General features: G+C 38.3%; 1 protein-coding gene across 1 annotated transcript in view; it reads right to left on the bottom strand.

The window, feature by feature from the left end:
* The window catches only part of LOC141394954 (tyrosine-protein kinase Btk-like), a 209,544-nt gene that overhangs the window by 173,542 nt on the left and 12,138 nt on the right, over positions 1 to 23,864 (bottom strand). Inside the window, exon 2 of the mRNA XM_073970136.1 lies at positions 290 to 728. Within this exon, the coding sequence (XP_073826237.1) occupies positions 290 to 556 (267 nt within the window). The 5' untranslated portion in view covers positions 557 to 728. The remainder of the gene's footprint in view (positions 1 to 289; positions 729 to 23,864) is intronic.

Raw genomic sequence — 23,864 nt, 5'->3', positions numbered from 1 at the left:
TTAAAGAATTTAAGGACCTACCAAAGACCACAATAAACGTTATTTTTTAAGGAAGTTTAGTACCGACAAATAAACGTTGATTTTTCAAGAGGCCACAATAAACGTTTATTTTAAAAAAAAAAATTGAGAGAAACATTCTGTTTCTATATTTATTTATTTTTTCATAAAAATGTAGATGTAATTTCTAAATCTTCATAAATATTAATCCCCCCCTCAATTAAACTAATGAATCACCACCCATCTATCTCATCATATATCAAATAGAAAACAGAAAAAAATGAAAACTTACCTCAACATTTTCCACATCAAAATATGACAGTGTCCGTTTGGTCAGCTCAAACCAACGCTGTTTATAGTTGACAGGTGTAAAACGTTTCTTATTTTGGGCCCGTTTTATCATGAAACCACTTTTGACAACGTCATACAGACGTTCGGACATTTTGTCCATTTTACTTTGAAAGGATTTGCTGAGACGCATTGTGGTCACCGTTGTGTTGGCGGATGTGGATGACTTTATGCTGCCGTGTGTGGACCGATTCATTTTGCTAAGGAACATTCACTGCAGTGGCACTGTAAGGTTTTCTATGGCACAGTTTCCAAGTGATAATATTGTCTGTATGGCAAACTTTAGTGACAACAGCACTCACTATCTGGTGGTGGTGGTTAGGTACATTATTTCCTGTTTTTTAGTTTGACACAAATGAAATGATGTCCTGTAATGATAAGTGCTGGAATGTAAAAAATATAGAGGATATTAAAAGATTGGAATTAAAGAAAAGTATTATTTTAATACAATTTATTAAAAAGGAAATTATCTAAAGTTGGCTTACGTCCTCATGTTACAACTTGTGGACTCTGAGATTAATTAAAATATAGTTATGGATTACCTTTAATCTGAACGATGAACTTTTCCTGGTAAATATACACCTATATACAAATATACATATATTTTTAGAGACAACCAGAGACTTCAATAATGGCTTGTCGAGTGGTCTTAGTAAAATAGTTTCTTAAAGAATTTTAAGGAATTTTTAGAGGCAAAGAAACACCACAAAAGGCGTGGATTTTTAAAGGGTTTCATGAGCAATAAGACGGATTTTTTTAAACAATTTTACTAACAGCCGGAGAGCACAATAAGCTTGGGACCAGTTAACACCAACGCGTATTCCACCTGCTGCAAAGAGATAACAAAATCGTACTCGTCACGTGATGTGTTGTTCCAAACATCCACATAATCCACAAGGTTGGCTTCCTTCAAACCAGAGAATTCGATATCGCCTCCAACAATGATGATTACTCTAGAACAATTACTGTCAGATGTTTGAGCCCTTCGGACACTTCCATCGTCAGTCTATCGCTCCCCACTGTTACATCCTGCCAAACAAAGGTCGCATTAAATTCATACCATATTCTAGTCCAGATCTAGTAAGATCGACCAACACCATCTTTGGAATTTGAATAAACTCAACTGGCATGGCTTCACAAAATACTGTGGACTGCCGCTACCCTCAAAAAGGTATGAATATTCAGTTATACTGTTTTCAAGGTGGCTAAGCGTTTATTTTTCATCGGTCACAATCCCCTTTTTAAATAAAGTCTTGGATAACATTCTGTATTCCGACAAAAAGTGTGCTATACATTTCTGCCACCAATGTATTGAACATCCATCTTCGCAGAACACGACCACCGGAGCTGTTATCCGAAGAACTAAGAATTTCAAAAGGAATCTGTAACCGATCCAAATGAAAACCATCCAAAGCCCTTGGTCCAGATGGTATCCTTATGCTCACATTAAAGAAGTTTGGTGCAACAGGGTTGCCACCGTGGTCGCTTTGCACGCTGAAGGTAGTGGGTTCGATTTCCCGGCTGGGCAACATCAACAAATTTTCAACGGTGGCAAAATACCCCTCAGTAATGTTGGCGACACTTCCTGAGTATTTCAGCCATGTAAAACTTCTCTACTTATCTACGGACTCGGCAATAAACAGTAGGTCCCATATCATTGAGCTAATATGAATCGAGGTGCACTCATTGGTATGAGAGAAGCCTCTGCTGTTCCGTATGGAATGTTTGTGGAACAATTATTATGGTGCAACAGGCATGTTCTACTTAATAGAGTTATTAACTAAACAATTAGTGATCCCGGCTCCACTACCAATAAAAAATCCAATCGCCCTATTTTTCTTTTTTCATCTGTACCAAAAGTTTTAGAATCCTCATTCTATCTTCCTCGAGCGAAAACTAATGGATTGAATTGTGTGTACAAAAATCCAAGATACGCACGATTAAAACGGCAGTACCTTTCCTCCATATTTTTTAACATAAATCTTGCAAATCTCCTAGGGTCTATATTAGTTTCCTGGACGGAACAAGTCAACACACAGATTGATATGTTCGTCGATGACAGGTGTATTCCAACTGTTCATAATCCAAACATTCTTATGGGCATTGGCCACTTAATTTATGCCGCCCCGGTCTGGGTTTCCTTCCTAGTGATTTGCGAACTTTTATGGGCTGTGCCCAGACGACAAATGTTGGTCATCCTAATGAGGAAACCAGGATGCTGTCAGATAGGCAAGATAATATGTACAATACAGTTTCTGATGGCGTGCTATCAGCCGAATCTCCGTAACCATAAATTTGTGATGAAGATCCACAACCGAGACGTATCCGTAAAGACGGCAGGTGCTATGGACGCCAAGACTTTATTCCATCGGACGTCAGCCGACTGCCGATAGCACAGTCTCTAAAACACCGTGTATCAACAGGCGGTCTGCGAAGCCATAATTGGTGACAGATGCAACAAAGTCTTAAACCAACAACAACAAATAATATTGTTCCACAACATCCCATACGGGACAAGGGAGACTTCTCTCATATCAATGAGTGCACCCCGATTCATATTTAGCTCAATGTTATGGGACCTACTGTTTATCGCCGAGTCCGAACGGCGTGTCCTAAGACACCACTTGTAGTGAAGATTTTCAAGGCTGAAATACTCAGGAAATGTCGCCAACATTACTGAGGGGTATTTTGCCACCGTTGAAAAATGTTTGGTGTTGCCTGGCCGGGGAAACGAACCACCGACCTTCTGCGTGCAAGGCGGGCGTGCATACCATTGCACCACGGTGGCATTCTTAAACCAACATCCCCCCGAAATTTCGGAAAGTGAACGGCTTCTTCAATGGCAAACTAGTTCCATTCTGGCACAACTACGATTGTACATTGTTGCTGGTATTCCTGGTACTCTAAGCAGATGCACCGCCTTCCATCAAAGCCCTCACGACATCCAGCATATATTCAGGACTTACACGAAAATACCAGTAGGGTCTTCTCATAGAAAACCAGTACGTCTTCTAATATATGACCAATAGATCTTCTCATAGAAGACCAGTGGGTCTCCTTCTGATAGAAGATCAGTGGGTCTTCTCATAGAAAACCACTAGGTTTTCTTATAGAAGAACAGTAGGTCTTCTCATAGACGACCTGTGGGTCTTCTCATAAAAACAGAAGGTCCTTTCAAAGACGACATTCTCATAGAAGGCCAGTTGTAGGTCGGTAGGTCTTCTCATAGACATTTAGTTGGTCTTCAAAAAGACCTGCGGGTCTTCTCATAGAACACCAGTAGGTATTCTCATTGAAGATCTGTACGTGTTCTCATAGATGATCAGTAGATCGTCTCATAGCAGACCTGTAGATCTTAACAAATAAGAGCAGTAGAACTTTACAAAGAAGACCAGTAGGTCTTCACAAGGAAGACCGCATAGAAGATGCGTAGGATTTCTCAAGGAATACCCAAAGGTTTTCTCATAAAAGACCCGTAGGTCTTCTCATAGAAAATCAGCAGCAGTTGTCTTCTGAAAGAAGACCAGTAGGCCTATTGTGTAACTTTTATCGATTGAAAAATTGTTAAATTTTTTTTTTGTTTTTGTAACAACTACAAAACAAACAAATGAAATTGTTGTAAAATAAACAATGAGTAATATTGTAAAAAAGCTACTGAATGGGGGGTTGGTGTTTTTTTTTCAAAAAATACCTAGTGGTATTTGGGTGACGTAGGGGAAGAAAGATACCAAGGAACGGTCCTGACCGGCTTTAACATGGTACAGTCCAGGATTTATCTTGGTCCCTCTCTCATCTCAAGTGGACACTGACCTCCCCGTGGTGTCACCTGAGGAGCTGCCTTTAACACCCGTTAAAGGTAGTGAGCTAACATGTGCCGCGCGTTCAACCACCCCCCCCCCCCCCCCTCCCCTAGAAAAAAAGCCGCCTATTATGAAAAAACGAATGAAAAGAAAAACAAACCCCTCTAAAGTTGACGAGCCCCGCAAACGTTTTAAGGACCATGATCTGCGAATCTGCACCTGGAATGTTCGCACTCTTTATAGAGAAGGTGCAGTTACGCGCTGGCAGATGTACTTGACAAGTACAAGGCCGACATTACTGCCATACAGGAAATACGACGGACTGGGAAAGATGTCACAACAACACCAAAAGGTGACGCACTGTATTATAGCTGCCATGACGTAAAGCATGAGTTTGGTTACGGATTTGTAGTTGGTCGGAGGTTAAAACATCTGATCTCCAGCTTCACCCCAGTGAATGAAAGACTTGCTGCAATTCGATTAAACTCAAAATTCTTCAACATCAGCTTTATTTGCGCTCATGCTCCCACTGAAGACAAGGACGAACAGAACAAAGATATATTTTACGAGCGCTTAGAAGAAACTTATGACCGTTGCCCTGCCCATGGCATTAAAATTGTTCTAGGCAATTTTAATGCCAAAATTGGAAAGGAGAATATCTTTGGACAAATAGTCGGGAAATTCAGTCTACATAGTGAAACATCAGACAATGGAATGAAGCTGATAGACTTCGCAGCGGCAAAAAACATGGTAGTTAGCAGTACCAGATTTAAGCATCTCGATATTCATAAGGGCACTTGACTGTCTCCACATCAGAAAACAGGAAATCAAATTGATCACGTTGTGATAGATGAAAGACATTCATCGAGTGTGTTGGATGTACGATCGTTCCGAGGAGCAAACATAGATTCGGACCATTACCTCGTTGCAGCAAAGATACGTACGTTGGACATCGCTAAGCTGCAAACACAACAGATAGCCACAGCATATTCCACTCAACTGACCCAATTGCTTAATGAAAACGCTTCTCGTCCCGATAACATATCAGCACAATGGCAAAATATTGCCCACTCCATGCAAACAGCCGCAAAATCAGTACTTGGATACCAGAGATCTCCACCAAAGAATCCATGGTATGACCAGGAGTGCCGTGCTGCTACCGAAGAAAAAAATGCGGCATATAGGCCTACTTTACAATCAGTAGCAACGCGTAGCGCACGAGAGAGGTATCGGGAGAAAAAGAGAGAGGAGAAACGTCTTTTCCGCAGGAAAAAGAGAGAGATGGAAAAGAGGGAGTGTGAACAAATAGAGATGTACAGGAGACAGAACGAAGTCCGAAAATTCTACCAAAGAGTGAAGCATCAAACTGATGGCTTTGGTACAGGCATATCCTCCTGTAGAGACTAACAAGGTAATTTGGTAACTGATACAGATAGTGTGCTCAGGATATGGAAAGAACATTTTTCCAAACTGTTGGTATCCGATAGCAGTGAAGACGGCGAAGGTAGCACAGATCCAATCCCAGAAGATGGTATTGAATGTATACCGCCCAGCCAAGATGAGTTAAGGACAGCAATAAACCGGCTGAAGAATAATAAGGCGGCATGGGCAGATTGCCTACCAGGCGAGCTGTTCAAAACCCGAGGCGACACGCTAATAAGGTGTATGCATCAGCTAGTTAGCACCATCTGGCAGGAAGAACGCGTACCCGGCGATTGGAACGCGAGCATCCTATGTCCAGTCCACAAGAAGGGTGATAAGACTGTGTGCTCCAATTACAGGGGCATAAGTCTGCTCCCTATTGCATATAAGATAGTATCTGGCATATTGTGTGAGAGACTACAGTCTATGGTCAATGAAATTATTGGACACTATCAGTGCGGCTTTAGACCTGGCAACTCAACCATTGACCAGATATTTACCTTGAGACAAATCCTGGAAAAGACCCAAGAAATGCAGATCGACACCTTCCATCTTTTCGTCGATTATAAAGCAGACTTCGACAGCCCTATACGTTCAAAGGTGTTCCAAGCCATGTCTGATTTTGGTATTCCTGCAAAGCTCATTCGGCTTTGTAGAATGACATTAACTGAGACGAGATCCTCAGTTAAAATAGGAAAGAACCTCTCCGAAGAGTTTATTACCAAAAGAGGTTTCAGACAAGGAGACGGCCTGTCGTGTGATCTATTCAACATCCTGCTGGAAAAGGTCATACGAGACGCGAAGGTCAAAAGAAATGGAACGATATACACGAACAGCCATATGTTACTGGCTTATGCCGACGACATTTACATCATGGGTCGATCGGTAAAGGAAGTAACTGACACCTTTGCAAAAGTCGAAAGAGAATCTGCTAAAGTTTGTCTGGCAGTAAACGGCGAAAAAACCAAGTTTGTGGTATGTCCACAAACTCCGCACCATCTGTAAATGTTGGTACCTACAATTTTGAGGTAGTAAAGGACTTCGTCTACCTCGGCACCGCCATAAACACAACAAATAACATCAGTTGTGAAATACGAAGAAAAATAGTGTTGGCTAACAGATGCTACTTTGGGCTGAGTAAGCAGTTTAGGAATAAAGCCACCTCTCGTCAAACAAAAGTAACACTTTACAAAACACTGATACTACCCGTGCTAATGCTAATGTATGGTTCCGAAGCATGGGTACTTGCTCAAGCAGATAAGGCAGTGCTTGGTGTGTTCGAGAGAAAAATTCTTCGAAAGATCTACGGGCCAATCTGTGTTGACGGCGTCGTATGAACAACGAGCTGTATCAACTATACAATGACATCAATGTAGTTGAACAAATCGAGATACAACGATTGCGATGGCTAGGCCATGTTATAAGAATGAGTGATGATGAACCCGCTAAAAAGGCATATAAATGCGGGCCGCATGGAGGTTCTCGCAGATCTGGAAGGCCAAAGCTTCGTTGGCGGGAACAAGTGAAACGAGATATCAGAAAGCTACATATCCCAGATTCGGAAAATACAGCAGCAAACAGAGAGGATTGGAGATTTTTTCTTAGTTCGGCTTATGGAACAAATGTTCTGTAAAAGGCCAGCTAAGTAAGTATCTAGTGGTCTTGTCAGACCACCATATTCGTAACTAACCCATATCTGGAAGAAATATTACATATATATTATGCAAAGTTTATACCAAATCGGTTACTCCCTTCGTGAGTTATCGGATCATTTTTTCGCAAAATGTTTAGTATTAATGGGGGAGATGCTAGAAAAAGTGGACGAATATGAGCCATCCACTAACTAAGCTAAGTCAGACAGACAGGAGGACGTACATGGCTAAATCGACTCCAAAGCTGATCTCGTCCAAATATATTTGGACCCTACTTTGATCGTATCAAAATGTGTTAGCTTAAAGGCTGAGGATATAATAAAGATTATGCATACGTATCTTTTGTGTGTTTTGCCACACTTAATATTATTAATGGCTATAATTTGGGTTTTTATGATCCGTAAGATTTGTATTTAATTAGTTAATGTGTTGATTTTTATCGTTGTGGTTGTGATGAATATGCAATGGGTGTCTGTGTGTGTATGTGATATACATTTTGTCGACAGAGACAAGTCAGTCAACTGTCTGTTCATTCAATGTGATTCTTTGTGTTCTGGGAATTCCTGACTTCAATGGTAGGGAAGAACCACGAACACATTTGTGATGTAGGAGTAGAAGCTCTTGAGTTTTTGTATAACTTTACATTACCGTTGTGCAATGGTATGCACGCCCGCCTTGCACGCAGAAGGTCGGTGGTTCGATTCCCCGGCCAGGCAACATCAAACATTTTTCAACGGTGGCAAAATACCCCTCAGTAATGTTGGCGACATTTCCTGAGTATTTCAGCCTTGAAAAACTTCTCCACAAGTGGTGTCTTATGACACGCCGTTCGGACTCGGCGATAAACAGTAGGTCCCATGTCATTGAGCTAAATATGAATCGGGGTGCACTCATTGATATGAGAGAAGTCTCCCTTGTCCCGTATGGGATGTTGTGGAACAATGTTTGTTTACATTAACCCCGCTTTGAAGAAACGATAAAAATAAAAGAGAACTATAAAATTGCCTTTACAATTATAATATGCGTCTTAACACTTCAAGGTCATGCTGGTGTAGCAAACCAGATTTAAGCCGGTAATCATCAGCCTTTCTTGAATGTCAAACTGGACACAAAACAAAAAATCCAAATACCCATTTAATCGGTGTGGATATGAAAAAAGTTTTCTTGGGCATTTATTTCTGGTTTATTGGGGAAGTCATACCATGCTGTTGTCCAGTGAAGAAATATCTAGAAATATATGTGGAAGCTATATCCAAATCTGAGCCGATTTCAATATAACTTGGCAAATTTATTTCTAGACCAAATTCATTCACACATCTATAATTTGGAGATGGTAAAAGATACCATTCTATACATATTTGCATACAACATCTAAATTTGTTGAGGTACCTCCGATTCTGATGCTATATCTCCGGATAAACGCGGAATTTCAAAACATTTTATAGCCTATGTTACTTTCAGGCCATGTAGTGATATACTCTGAAAATTTGAGGAAGATCGGTTTAGCGGTTTTTGAATCCATAAACTTCAAATAAACAAACGTACAAACATTTTTCTACTTTATATATATAGATATAGCAATAAATTTTCAAAAATTATTATTTTTCTTGTGTTTTTTAGTGTAATATACTTTTACTAGCAAAGTGCCCGCTACTTCATATGCAGAATAGATATGAAAAATAAAGAAACAATATTTAATCGGAACATTTTGTTGAACTTAATCAATATTAATTTTTATTTAAGTAATTCTCGTACCACATTACTTGGATTTTCAAGAAACAGCCGTATCTTACGCTAGCACATCAATAGCGAGCCATATTTTTGAGACATTTTAATTAATAGCTTTCTGTCCTCAGAAGGTAAAACATTCATGTAAAAAATAAACCCAAGACCAATTTTGGTATCATTTAGTAGTCGTAGCCTTATGGTAGGTATTTCCAATATCATTTCAGCCCTCATCGACCCTCTTACCAAATTTCAGAATATAAAAAAAAAAATAAGTAAAAAAGTGTCAGTCGGCTTTGCCGACAGAGATATACCTTCAGCCAATATGAAGTGAAACTTTTATCTACGGGTAGATAGAATGTATTTAGGGTCTCTTCAGAATTTTGTGGCCCTTTTTGAACATTTGAACTTGCCGAAAAAATGTGGATTTGGAATTAACTGCAGTTAGACACAATTGTTGAACTTTTGTGGGGGAGGTACCCTTAGGGAGGACCGATATGCGCCATTTTAGAAGTTAAACTAAATTTTGACAAAATATTAGGAGAACCAAAGTTTGGACCAAATTGGTTGACCAATTCAAGTGATATCGTCCTAGCATTTTAGTGACATTTTATTGGGGGAGAAGTACCGGAAGTTGTGGTCCGGTATTGCCCAATGAAACTAAGTTTGGATAAAATATGACGAATACCAAATATTGGACCAAATCGGTTGAACAGTTCGAGAGTTATCGTGGCATAGGGTTTTTTTACACCTTTCTGGCTGTTTTCCCAAGAAATATGGACTTGCCCCTGAAATAACTTTTACCGTCGTAATGGAGGTAGCGAATGCAAATCGCTTCAACAAAAATCAAAGTGATTCGAGAGCAGGTCTTAAAGTGAACTTATCCGAAATGTTGTGTGGAAAGTACCAGAAGGAGTAGACGAATATAGTCCATATTTGAACCTGATCTATGACTGGTAGATATAATAAGATGTGCAGAGTATGGATTACATCGGTCACTCCCTTCAAGAGTTATCGTGCGCACAATTTTTCCAAACATTTTTGAACTTTTGTAAGGGAGGTACCTGAAGGAGTGGACCGATATGGTTTATATTCCAACTTAAACTATGTTTGGACAAAATATTACGAAGGACAAATTTTGGACCGAATTGGCGCTCCAACCACTATACAGGAAGTATGGACTTGTCCCTGATGAAACTTGTACCGTCGTATGGCGGACAGTGAATACAAGTTGCTACAACAAAAATCAAAGCGATTCGAGAGCAGGTACTAAACCGAACTTTTCCGAAATGTTGTGTGGGGGTACCCGAAGGAGTGGACCGACTGAGTCCATATTGGAACTTCATTTAAGTCTGTTAGAAATTTTATGATGTACAAAGTATGGGCCAAATTGGTTACTCCCTTCAAGAGCTATCGTGCGCACAAATTTTCCGAACATTTTCGAACCTTTGTGAGGGAGGTACCGGAAGGAGTGGACCGATATAACCCATCTTCGAACTTAAACTAAGTTTGGGCAAAATACTACGAATTACGTGAATCATAGACTTCGGCAATAACATTAATTCCAAATTTCAGGATTCCAGCTCTATTCGTTCACCCAAATCCAAAATGTACCAAATTTAGTACTTTTCGTACCTATTAGTACGAATTTCCAAAACCACCTCAATCCTACAGTCCAACAGTAATCTTACTTCAAAATATCAGAAGTCCAGCACTATCCATTCGCTCAAATCCAAATTGTACCAAATTTAGTACTTTCCGTACTCATAAGTACGATCTTCCAAAACTTCCTCTATCCTACATTTCGACAGTAATATTAATTCCACATTTATCTATCTATTGTACCGAATTTAGTACAATTTACTACTTTCCGTACCCATAAGTACGAATTTCCAAAACAACCTCAATCCTACACTCTACACGCAGAGAAAAAATATTTTTCGCTTTTGTTGGAACAAAAATATATGTTTTGGTTCCAAAAATGTATTTGTTTTGTTCAAACATTGTAATCCAAATCCAAAAATACCATCTTTTGTTCCAAACATAGAAAACAAAAACAACTTTCGAATTTCCGCAATATTGTTAAAATCGTTAACAATACCGATTGTAGGAACTATCATAATCTAATTTTGTTTACAAAAAGTATTGTCAATACAGAAAACCACCCCAGAAATTTTTGATTTGAGTGCATATACTTCTCATATACACTTTTCGCATAACTTGGATATAAATGTCGCGTATAATATTGCAATCATTGATGAACACAATACATGGTTTGCTGCATTGGCTGACAACAAAGACAAACAAAAAGCCACAAGAACCCACCACAACATAAGGAATAATTAAACACCATAACAAACATGAAAAGGAAAGAAGAATGAAACAAAACAGAAACAAATAAAAACAAGAGTCTCACAAGTACATACACACAAAAACAAAGGTAAAGGCAGCATGTCATACAAACACACCACAACTCACCTACACTCCAACAGTAACCCTAATTCCGGTTTCCAGCTCTATCCAATTACCCAAACCCCAACTATACTAAATTTAGTACAATTTAGTACTTTTCGTACACATAAGTACGAATTTCCAAAACCACCCCCATTTCTTAATCCTACACTTCAACAGTAATCTCAATTCTCTATCCGATCACCCAAATCTAAATTGTTCCCAATTTAGTAACATTTAGTACTTTCCGTACCCATAGGTACGAATTCCCAAAACTGCCTCAATCCTACAATCCAAAAGTAATCTTAATTCCAAATTTCAGGTTTCCAGCTCTATCCAATCACCCAAATCCCAACTGTACCAAATTTAGTACCATTTAGTACTTTTCGTACACATAAGTACGAATTTCCAAAACCACCCCCATATCTCAATCCTACACTTCAACAGCAACGCTAATTCCAAATGTCTGGATTCCAGCTTTATCTATTCAACAAAATCCTAACTGTACCAAATTTAGTACCATTTAGAACTTTTTGTACACATAAGTACACATTTCCAAAACCACCTCCTTATATCAACCCTACTTCTAAACCTTGATTTTCATTCCAAATTTCAAACTTTTAGCTCTATCCGTTCACATAATACTAAATGGTACTAAATTTAGTACATTTGAGTACTTTTCGTACACGTATAGTTAGAGTTTCTAAGAACCGTTCCTCCTTCATTCTACCAGTGACCCTCATTCCAAATTTCAGAATTCTAGGTCTTTGTATTTGGCGAACCACAAATTGTACCACATTTAGTACCTTTTAGTACATTCCGTACCGTTCTAGTTCGAATTTCCAAAAACCCAGCCTTATCGGACCCCTTTGGACCAAGAGTGACCCTCACCCAAAATGTCAAGATTCTAGCTTTAGGCGTTTATCCTGGGCGTTGATTATCAGTCAGTCATAATTACTGAACTCATTTATAAGTATAGATTAAATGGAGCGTAGCTATAACTGTAACTTTTTCGACAAATTGGGCTTCCTAGATTCCGAATAATCATCTTTTGGCTGCAACTAGCCGCCACTCTTGCTAAAGGCATGGAAAATGTAGCTCAAATCCTCATAATACCAAAAATGAATGTTTGTGTCCACTGGGAACTTCAATTATCAAATAACACCTAATTTGGGCGGAAAATGTAGATGAAATCCCCCAAAATACTGAAAATCAGGAGGTACCTAAAAAGGGGCCCATACCAAATTGCAACTAATTTGAAAGGAAGGGGTGACTTAAATCCTCAAAATACCGAATATCAGGAGGTACCGTTATATGGGGGCTATACCAAAATATTAGCCGATGTTGTTCATATTTAGTACATTATTACCCACGGACACATACTGAGTTTGTGCAAAATTCCAGAAACATATCTCCATTCGTTTGCAAGTTATTAATTTCTCGCCGCTAGATCAGTGATTCCGAGCACTGTGCAGTGTAAAGTTTTCATAGATTTCCTAGTTATTTCAGTAATTTTAAATTCCTTAACAAGTGACGGTTTAGGAGTACGGACTCGGCAATAAGAAGGAGATCCCGTAATATATAATATTTAAAAATAAAATCGGCCTATATTATTTGCTATGAAGGATGGTAGCCTTGAAAGGGACAAGAGGAACATCTTCAGGGATGTTCGAAGGTGATTCGTTTGAGATTTCCAAAAATCTGCAGTGCAGCATAGTAATTTTTTCCTCTATTTCTAGTATTTAACCCACACCACTGTATTTCCACTTTCTTGATTCTCAATTTTATAATCCGTCTTTACCAACGGCCTGCTTAGATTAATCTGAGCCTCTCACAATGTTTACCGTTGAAATTATTCGATTAACAGATTAAAACAGCATTTTATGGGATTTACTCAGATGCTGGAGACGGACGACGACAAGCAATTGAAATTCCAAAAGATAGATGGAAAAAAACTGCAACGTATCTTCAAGCACCACTCACACTACGCAACATTGTACCCCCCAGTAACCAACGGTATGGGGTACAAACGCAAATTAATTAATGCTTTTAATTGTCAAGACAAATGTGATAAGCGGCGCTTAAGTTGTCGTAGTCAAGCAATTGGAGATATATTGGATGTATGGACAAAAGTGAAACTATTGCTACTGCATAGCAATGTGATAAAAAAAACGGTGAATAATAAACGGACAGGTATTTAAATGAAATTGATAAGAATATACAACAAACGAATGTTTTCAATTGAGAATTTAATTGATATAGGAATAAAATGTTCTTGATATTGAAAAGAACAACATGCCATTTTAAGCTTTAAAGTGGGCTCTAACTGCAAATTATCTTCAATTGCCAAAACATATCACCTGCTTAGTTAAGCCTAAGCATGGTATAATTATCCTTGCATACGTGCAGCATTGTCTCCAAATTTTGTAAGAGACATCTGCTGATTGAAACAATACTTTTTGCCATAGATCTCTATCAGTTGTGTTTTTTTTACGAAAACAATGCCAAACATGTGCATCAATTTAAAATAAAAGTACTCAAACATTATGAACGAAACGTATTTTTATACCCTCAGCCTTATGACTAAAGAGGGTGCATACACTTTGGTTTTAACAAAAATTACACTGTGCAACATTTTCGAGGTAATTGTTATTCGATAGGGTTTAGATTTTATGGCCTCGTCTAAACATGGCTAAATATTGAGTTTATACAGAAAATCGAGGCAATACTCGTATCTTTGAAATCAATTCGAATCTTTTTTAAACCTCTGAAAAACTGAATTTATTGCCTCAAAATGCATGATATATCTGAAAACTCCATTATTTTGTATCAGGGACGTAAGCAGTGGGGGGCACCTGGCCCGCTTCATATTTTACACTTTTCGTAAAAAAAAATGTTCGTTAGGGATTTAATTACTTGTATGCGTTCTTATAAGCCCCTTTTGTAACTATTTATTGTATATCTAGACCGATTTGGTCTAAATTTTGGACGACATAATATTTTTCCAAATTAGTATAAGTCATATTAGCCCACCCCATCGGGTACATTCACTAAATTAATTTAAAATTTTAATGAAACTATATTTTCTGTGAAGCCGAATTTCGATCTGTCGATAGATAAACGTCTCAATCCACAGAGGCGGCAAATCCGACTGATACGGGTTACTTGCTTTCCAAAATATAACACTATGTTCTTAATGTCCAAAATTGCAAACGCCTTCTTTTTGTAATGTTTTTTTTGGATTGCACGTACTTAAACACTTCGGTTAAAGAAGGAAAGATTTTGCGTTTTCTGACATAAAAAATATTTTTTATATCGACACAATAGCAGTACTTTGGAATTCGATTGGAATTATTCGATACAATTCCAATATGCACTGGCCGATATTTAGTGTCTGTTCAGATAAATAATTTAAAAGAGGTAATAAAATACATCTTACAGTAAACCAAATTCCAATTAAAAGGTTTATAAGATGTAATTTATGGGGCTCAAAGATTTATCCAACTAAAAACTTTTTGAAACATGGGACTGAAATTAAAGGGCGATACCGAAAACAGTGGCAATCCTCTGCGGAAATTAGAAACCAAAATGCCAATTAAGAGGGAATGTGGATGTACCAAAATGTGAGCATATGTGGTTAATAACTTAAAAATACGGATAACCATACCAACCGTGGTCTTATATGGTTCATTTTCAATTCAAAATATCCAAGAAATAATGCATAATATATATTACTCTATACCAAATTTCAAAATTGTTTCTTAAGTATTGTGAACTCTTTCTCTATTGATTTTATATAATTTGTCTCCATTCAAAATAAAAACTCAGCTGACAACCTTTAAAATAGCGTTTCGTAACCCTACCCAACATTTTAAAATTTCATGATTTTTGGTCAAGGTGGGCCCCCCTGAAATGAAATCCTGCGTACGTCCCTGTTTTGTATATTTCGCACCATATCTCCAAAACTGTTACATTATTCGTTGACATGTCTTTGGAAAAATTAGCCGCTGGGATGTTATTCACAAGTCTTCAGAACATTCCACTCTTGTAAAATGCCTCTACCTAGTTGCTTCTAGTATATTTTTATACCCTCAGCATTTATGCTAACGAGTTTATATACACTTTCATACGGGCAAAATGTGCCTCATTAAAACCACAAGTATGTTTGGACGAAATGTGTTTCAGACAACTTGGAGTCGATTTAGCAATGTCCGTCCTTCTGTCTGGCTGGTGCGCACGATAACTCTCGAACGGATGAACCGATTCGGTTCAAATTTTGGCTTTCGTAATATTTTGCCCAAACTTAGTTTAAGTTCGAAGATGGGCTATATCGGTAAACTCCTTCCGGTACCTCCCCCACAAAAGTTCGAAAATGTTCGGAAAATTTGTGCGCACGATAACTCTTGAAGGAAGTAACCGATTTGGTCCATACTTTGCACATCGTGAAATTTCTACCAAACTTAAATGAGGTTCCAATATGGTCTCAATCCGTCCACATCTTCGGGTACCTCCCACACAAAATTTCGGAAAAGTTCACTTCAGGACCTATTCACGAATCGCTATGATTTTTGTTGTAGCTACTTGTATTCACTTCCCCCCATATAACGGTATAAGTTTCATCAGGGGCAAGTATATACTTCTTGATTAAATAGCTTGAAAGGTACAAAAAAGCCCTATGACACCGTGTGTAGTGGTTGAAGCGCAAGATAACTGTCGAACGAATCTGCCGCTTCGGTCCACAATTTGGTCTTCGTAATATTTTGTCCAAACTTAGTTTAAGTTCGAAGATAATCCATATCGGTCCACTCCTTCAGGTACCTCCCCACAAATGTTCAAAAATGTTCGGAAAAATTGTGCGCACCATAACTCTTGAAGGGAGTGACCGATTTGGTCCATACATTATACACCCTAATATATCTACAAGATATAGATCAGGTTTGAATATGGACAATTTTTGTCCACTCCTTCGGGTACCTATCACACAAAATTTTGTATAAGTTCACATTAAGACCTGCTTTCGAATCACTTGATTGTTGAAGCAACTTGCATTCGCTGCCTCAATTACCATGGTGAAAGTTTTTTCACAGGAAAGTCCATACTTCTTGAGAAATCTGCCCGAAAGGTGTAAAAAACTCCTATGGCACCATATGGTGTGTCTGGAGAGCACGGTAACTCTCGAACTGATCAACCGATTTGGTCCAAAATTTGGCCTTCATCATATTTGCACGATATCTCTTGAACAAATTTGGTCCAAACTTTGGATCTCCTAATATTTTGTCCAAAATTAGTTTAACTTCTAAAATGGAGATACCTTAGGGTACCTACCCCACAAAAGTTCAACATTTGTGTCTAAGTACAGTTTAAGGTCTGTTCAAAGATCCTTTGAAAATGTTTACTGATGCTGTCCAAAAGTTTTCACGATGACTCACTGAAATGAAAAGGTATGACTCCCAACATAATAGCCACCTTCATAATGTACTATGTCGGTCCATTCCTTTAAGTACCTCCTTTGCAACACTTTTAAACTTTTATCCTAATCCACATGTTCGTCGGAAAGTTCAAATGTCCAAAAAAGGCCACAAAGTACTGAAAAGACCCTAAATACATCCAATCTTTCCGTAGATGAAAGTTTCAATTCACATAGGCTGAGTGCTTTGCCGACTGATACTTTTTTACTTGTTTCTATTTATTTTTTAAATTTTTATTTTAATTTCTTTTATTTTTATTTGTTTTTATGTACGCTCTTTTAGAGAATTTATTCTTTGAAATTTCCGCCAACATTAATTTTGTCATTTTAAAAATGTGATGTTGTTTTGTTGGGAAACGAACCCGAACCTTCAGAGTGCAAAGCAAGTATGCTTACCACTGCACCACCGTATCATGTAATCATCAGATATAAAAATGTCCCATATTTGTTCAAATGTGTTGAATTATTAAATAAATGTAAACAATCATCTTCGGAGTGACGTGTGAGGCGAGGCAGTGAGAAACTTACTTCCAAATGCTGGAAGGTTTGCTATTTGTATGCATTTCAATAAAAAACAACCACCACCATTTATAAATGTGTGTGTATGTGTATGTTTTTTGTGGCTTTTGGGATTGTATTTATATATCATCCAAACAAACATTTGTTTGCACTCAAACATATATTTGTTTACACCTAGGACTTAAACATATGTTATGTTAGGGACTGCTGCAAACATATATGTTTTTGCTACAAAATATGTTTGGGACATATGTTAGAGAGGCCTTTGTTTTCCTCTGTGTATTGTCGAGAGCTTTATCAAAATCGATTAACAGTAGAACACAGAACATTACTTCATTGTATAGGTTGTCTTATGACGCAAAAGATGTAAGCCTGCTCTACAAAGCTTCTGTTTGTTCTGAAGTCAGGTCCGTTCATCTCTCAAAATATTTTCTATTTGCCTTTGAAGTATTTCTTGTATTGCAGTTTGTAGTATTTTGTATGTGACAAGACATCGCCCTAATCCAAGTTGACATCGCCCTAATCCAGGAACCCTATCTTTACAAGAACAGGGTTGCTGGACTGAATGACAAAAACTATACCACTTTCGCCGACTCCGATGGAGATAAGGCAAGAGCATGTATAGTCGGCAAAAAGAATCTTAATTTACTTCTCCTCTCTAATTTCAGTGGAGGAGACATAACTGCTGTTAGGATGGAAGACCACTCTAAACGAGTCACCATCTTCACATCTATTTACATGCCTTATGAGCACCCTGACCCACCAGGTCAGCATGTTGAACTGCTGTTAAAAGAAATGGGGAGCACAAGCCTTATCATTATGGGATGCGATGCCAATGCTCACCACTTCCACTGGGGCAGCAGTGACACGAATGCAAGGGGTGAGTCCTTATTTGACTTTATATTAAAATATAAACTCAGAAAATGTAATAGAGGAAACAAAGCTACTTTTCAAAACAAGAACAGGGAGGAAGTCATTGACCTCACCCTTATAAACAAAGACGAATCGATCGTCTGTGATTGGAGAGTATCCAACGAGTGTTCCTTCTCCGATCATCGGAAGATACTATTCTACGTCGCTTTAGACGGCATTCATCAAACTCCGCATAGGAATCCCCGGAAAACTAACTGGCATACATTTACTGAACTTTTTTCTTCAAAACTGTGTATAGTGAAAACTTTATCCTCAGTGAATGAAGTTGAAAAAGCAGTAAAGCACGTGACAAGCTTTCTGGTGGACAGCTATGAGGCCTCTTTCCCACTTACTTATCCAGTTAAGAGATGCCAACTAGTTTGGTGGAATAAAAATCTGGCGAAACTAAGGAAGACTAGCAGGAAATTATACAATAAGGCCAATAAGACTAAACTATCTACAGACTGGGATGCTTATAAAGAAGCATTCAACAAATATAACAGCGAAATCAAAAAGGCCAAGCGAAAATCATGGGTATGCTTTAGTGAGTAAATAGAGACAGAGAAGGACATTACCAGATTCCGCCGAATGCTTTCGAAGGACCCCAAACCCATTGGAAGCATAAAACGTGAAGACGGTTCATGGACTAACTCTGGTCTAGAGACCCTCGATCTTCTAGCTACCACTCACTTCCCAAACTGCGCGGACGTGTCCGATCCCCAGAGCTATCCAATAATACGTAACGCTGCCACAGTGGCCAGGAGTGATATCGAGGAGATTATAAGCCGCCCAAAGATCGCTTGGGCTTCAAAAACACATTTATACCCTATAAATCTCCCGAACCAGATGGCATCATACCTGCGATGATGCAGAATGCATCTGAGCTGCTTATCCCTTCCCTGCAGAGTATTTTCAAGGCGTGTTTGATTTTGTCATACATTCCGGTTCTATGGAGAGAAGTCACAGTGACATTCATTCCTAAAGCGGGAAAACCTAGTCACACACTTCCAAAAGACTATAGGCCGATCAGTCTGTCATCCTTTCTGCTAAAAACTTTGGAGAGACTATTGGACCTTGAAATTAGAGGCAAACTACTAATTTCATCAATCAGTTCTGCTAAGCATGCCTGCACTAAGGGCAAATCGGTAGAAACTGCTCTAAATGATGTTGTCGGGTTTATCGAGAGGAATATGGACAACTCAAATTTTACGTTAGCAGCCTTTCTAGATATACATAGAAGGAGCCTTTAATAATGTCAATTTGGGGTCAATCCATAATTCTCTTGTGGCTTGGACATCTCCCCTACCCTAATCAGTTGGATTGACAATATGCTTAGTAGTAGGATAATAAATTCGCGCATCGGCTATAATTCCATTAGGAAGTCTGTCACCAGAGGCGCACCTCAAGGAGGAGTACTGTCTCCATTACTTTGGCTCCTAGTGATCGATGAAATGCTCCAAGAATTTGACAAACTTCCCATTAAAACCACCGCTAACGCCGATGACGTTCTTTTGATGATCAGTGGGAAATTCCCACAGACCATATCAGATGTCATGCAAGGAGCTCTTATCATGTTAGCGGGTTGGGCCCATCAAAACGGACTAGGGGTAAATCCCTCTAAAACAGAGCTGGTCATTTTCACAAGGAAGAGGAAAATTGATACATTCACTCTACCAACGCTAAATGATGTCACTTTAGAGCTCTCTTTGGAAGCCAAGTATCTAAGCATAATTGTGGACCATCAGCTATCATGGAAAAGAAATTTCGAAGAACGCGCCAAGAGAGGTCTAATAGCACTGTACACTTGCAAGAACTCCATTGGTAAGAGTTGGGGACTGAGACCACAAGTCATACACTGGGTTTTTATGACAGTCGTACGCCCAATTCTCACCTATGGAGCTCTAGTTTGGTGGAATGCTCTAGTCAAGAAATCATATCTGCGTGAAATAATCAGAGTCCAAAGAGCAGCATCAATGCTCATAACTGGTGCTGCTAGGAGCACTCCACAGGCTGCCCTTAACGTGCTGTTGGATCTGACTCCATTAGATCTCATTGTAGAGGAGCAGGCATCTAAGAGCGCTTTACGTCTCAAGGACCTTAACCAGTGGTGCAGCTCCCAACAGGGCCACGCTGCGATTCTCAGCCGAACGAATGTGCCAAGGAGCAAGTCCTTTTTCCTTATTTTTTGTCCAAATTTATATCGTCTATCCATCATATCTAAAAAATTACAACCTATCCATTTGAAAACGCTGTACACCCATCCAACTTATTATGAAACTTTGTTGATGGCAATAATGACCAACTTTCTGGCAAAATAATTTTTCGTTAATAATGTATTGTAGAAACACAATATGTACGAGTACAATGGACAGGATATTGAAATTTGTATGTGCACATTTGTATAGAAAAACGTAATAATTCAACGGAATTTCATATCACAGTCACTGGTGGTGTGATATGTAAATATGAACGAACATTTTCTTTAGTTTACAACTGATATGCATTGTTTTCTTTGTTTTTGTTATTCGTTTTCATTTACAGTTGTTGTTGTTAAATAATCTAGACTTGCTAATCAATATTCATGGCATATCAGCGCGACAGCCGGAGAGAATTAATGCTCGCTTTTTTTTTACATTACGTCTGTACAATTTAAAGCAGTGACGACTCCTTGTACACTGGGGGGAAAATTAAGATGCTTTGGTCCATTAGAACAAGAGAATAAAATTTGAAAATCATGGAATTTAATCTAAATTTTTAAAGTTCTGGCCAAATTGGTTACTCGATTGGTAAGTTTTCGTGCTCATCAGTGATTTTTATGGATGGAGGCATACAGCTTTCGAGCCATTGTCTCAGGAAGTTTGGATTTTTTTGGACCACAAGCACTAACATCACCAAAACTTCCCTCTTGTGCGGAGGAGATACCCGTACTAGATAGTGAGAAGATCTTCCACGTCTTTTTCTGAATTTTCATTATCTGTTTTATAAACTTAATAATTTTAACAGTGTATGCTTTCGCACATCTAAATATTGTTTTGTTTAGACATTTTGCGTTCATTACTCCCTTAACTATAAGATTCTTTACATTTGTATTGGTGGCTGGCTCAGTTTTGCTGAATTAATGCACCATAATAGTAATGTAGCTGTGCAGCAAAAATTGCCATCAAGTTTGCTACTTCTCAATTGTTGATAACAATATACAATTCCATCATGTAAAAAATCTACAATTAGTCATTTAAAGCATTTAAAATACTAGGATTAGAAATAAAGCTGACCTAAGTCCCATTACCAGAACTAAGTGATAATGGGAATATATTCTCATGGTTTTAGACATCATCGGCTATTAAAATAGCCCAACTTGATTTGCATGCTTTTGTAAATCTTTTAATTATTTATTTACAATTACAATTGTTACAACAACAATTATATAACGGCACATTTAGAACCATGAAATTTATCAATTGTTCGTTAAAATTAATTTGTCACGAGTGAAACCAGACACATGCAGTTAATTCGGTTATTTTCCATTAAAAATGAAGAAATCCCAATGAAAAGTGCATTGTTTACAGATTGAATGAAATACAAGCAGATGACACTATTACTACTAACTGTCTGACCGCCTAGCTGATGAACTATGTAGCAGCTCATTGAAATTTGCGATTTAATAAGCCGGAAAGATTCTCCAACAAACTACTGTTTAATTGGGCATGAGTGTTAATTATACCCCCAAAACAGTAATAAATTATGCAGTTAGTTAACAACAATAAACTTGTTGCACGCTAGAATTTGACATTAAAGCTGATATTCAATACCAAACGTGGATTATTAAAGATTTTTTAGATGGAATCAAAGAGGACAATAAACGTGAATTATTAAAGGATTTTTAAATACACCCAAAGAGGACAATAAACGTGGATTTTTAAAATATTTTTAAATACACCCAAACCTGGATTTTTTAAAGATTTTTAAATACACCCAAACCCGTATTTTTATACCCTCAGCCTTTAGACTAAGGAGGGTATATACACTTTGATACGATGAAAATGTGCCTGATCGAAATAATGGTTTTAGACCCCAAGTATGTTTGGACGAAATGTGTTTCAGACAATTTTGAGTCGATCTAGTCATGTCCGTCTGTCTGTCCTGCTGGCTGGAGCGCACGATAACTCTCGAACGGATGAACCGATTCGGTTCAAATTTTGGCTTTCGTAATATTTTGCCCAAACTTAGTTCAAGTTTGAAGATGAGCTACATCGGTCCACTCCTTCCGGTACCTCCCCCACAAAAGTTCGAAAATGTTCGGAAAGTTGGTGCGCACGATAACTCTTGAAGAGAGTGACCGATTTGGTCCATACTTTGTATAGCGAAAACTTTCTACCAGAGTAATATGAGGTTCCAATATGGTCTCAATAGGTCCACTCCATCGGGTACCTCCCACACAAAATTTCGGAAAAGTTCAGTTTAGGGTCATCTCTCGAATCGCTTTGATTTTTGTTTTAGCAACTTGTATTCACTGCCCTCCATACGACGGTACAAGTTTTATCAGGGGCAAGTCCATACTTCCTGAGAAAATAGCATTAAAAAACACCTATGACACCGTGTGAGGTGGTTGGAGCGCAAGATAACTCTCGAACGGATCTGCCGATTCGGTCCAAAATATGGCCTTAGTAATATTTTGTCTAAACATAGTTTAAGTTTGAAGATAAGTCATATCGGTCCACTCCTTCAGTTACCTCCCCCACAAAAGTTCAAAAATGTTCGGAAAAATTGTTCGTACGGTAACTCTTGAAGGGAGTGGCCGAATTGGTCTATACCTTACACATCCTAATATATCTACCAGATATAGATCAGGTTCAAATATGGACTATATTTGTCCACTCCATCCGGTACCTCCCACAAAAAATTTCGGATTAGTTCACTTTAAGACCTAATATCGAATTACTTTGATTTTTGTTGAAGCAACTTGCATTCGCTGCCTCAATTACGATGGTAAAAGTTTTTTTAGGGGCAAGTCCATACTTCTTGAGCAAACAGTCCGAAGAGTGTAAAAACCCCCTATGGCACCATATGTTGTGGCTGGCCATAACGGTCAATGTCGATCCATTCCTTTTAGTATCTCTCCCGCAAAACTTTTGATCTTTAATCCCAATCAAAATTTTTGTTGGTTCAAACGCCCAACATTTTTAAAACCCCCTAAATACATACGTATTTTGGAAAAAACAAGTAAGAAAGTATCAGTCAGCTGAGCCGACAGAGATATACCCTCAGCCACGTACCCGAAGAAAAAAAGTTAACACAATACTTCTGTAGGTTCTTTAGCTGTTGGGAAAATTTTCCAGGATGGAAAGGGCCGCAAAAAACCAGATGTTGCAACAAAATTCAGAATGATCCAAGACGAGTGCATTTTTTCCAAACTTTGGGTAGGGTGTACCCATAGGAGTGATCCAATGTAGTACATATTCGGACCTAATACAAATCTGTAGGAAATATTTTTTTTCTTTATTAGTCTATGGATATTTTCCTTACAGACTATATAATTAAATATGTTGTACATAATTTTCTGAATTTAAATAT

The sequence above is a fragment of the Musca autumnalis genome, unplaced genomic scaffold (assembly GCF_047663935.1).
Source record: "Musca autumnalis isolate F117 unplaced genomic scaffold, ASM4766393v1 scaffold_2, whole genome shotgun sequence".
In the NCBI taxonomy this organism is placed as follows: domain Eukaryota; kingdom Metazoa; phylum Arthropoda; class Insecta; order Diptera; family Muscidae; genus Musca; species Musca autumnalis.
The sequence above is the reverse complement of the archived record's forward strand: the minus strand, read 5'-3'. Positions and strand labels throughout refer to the sequence as shown.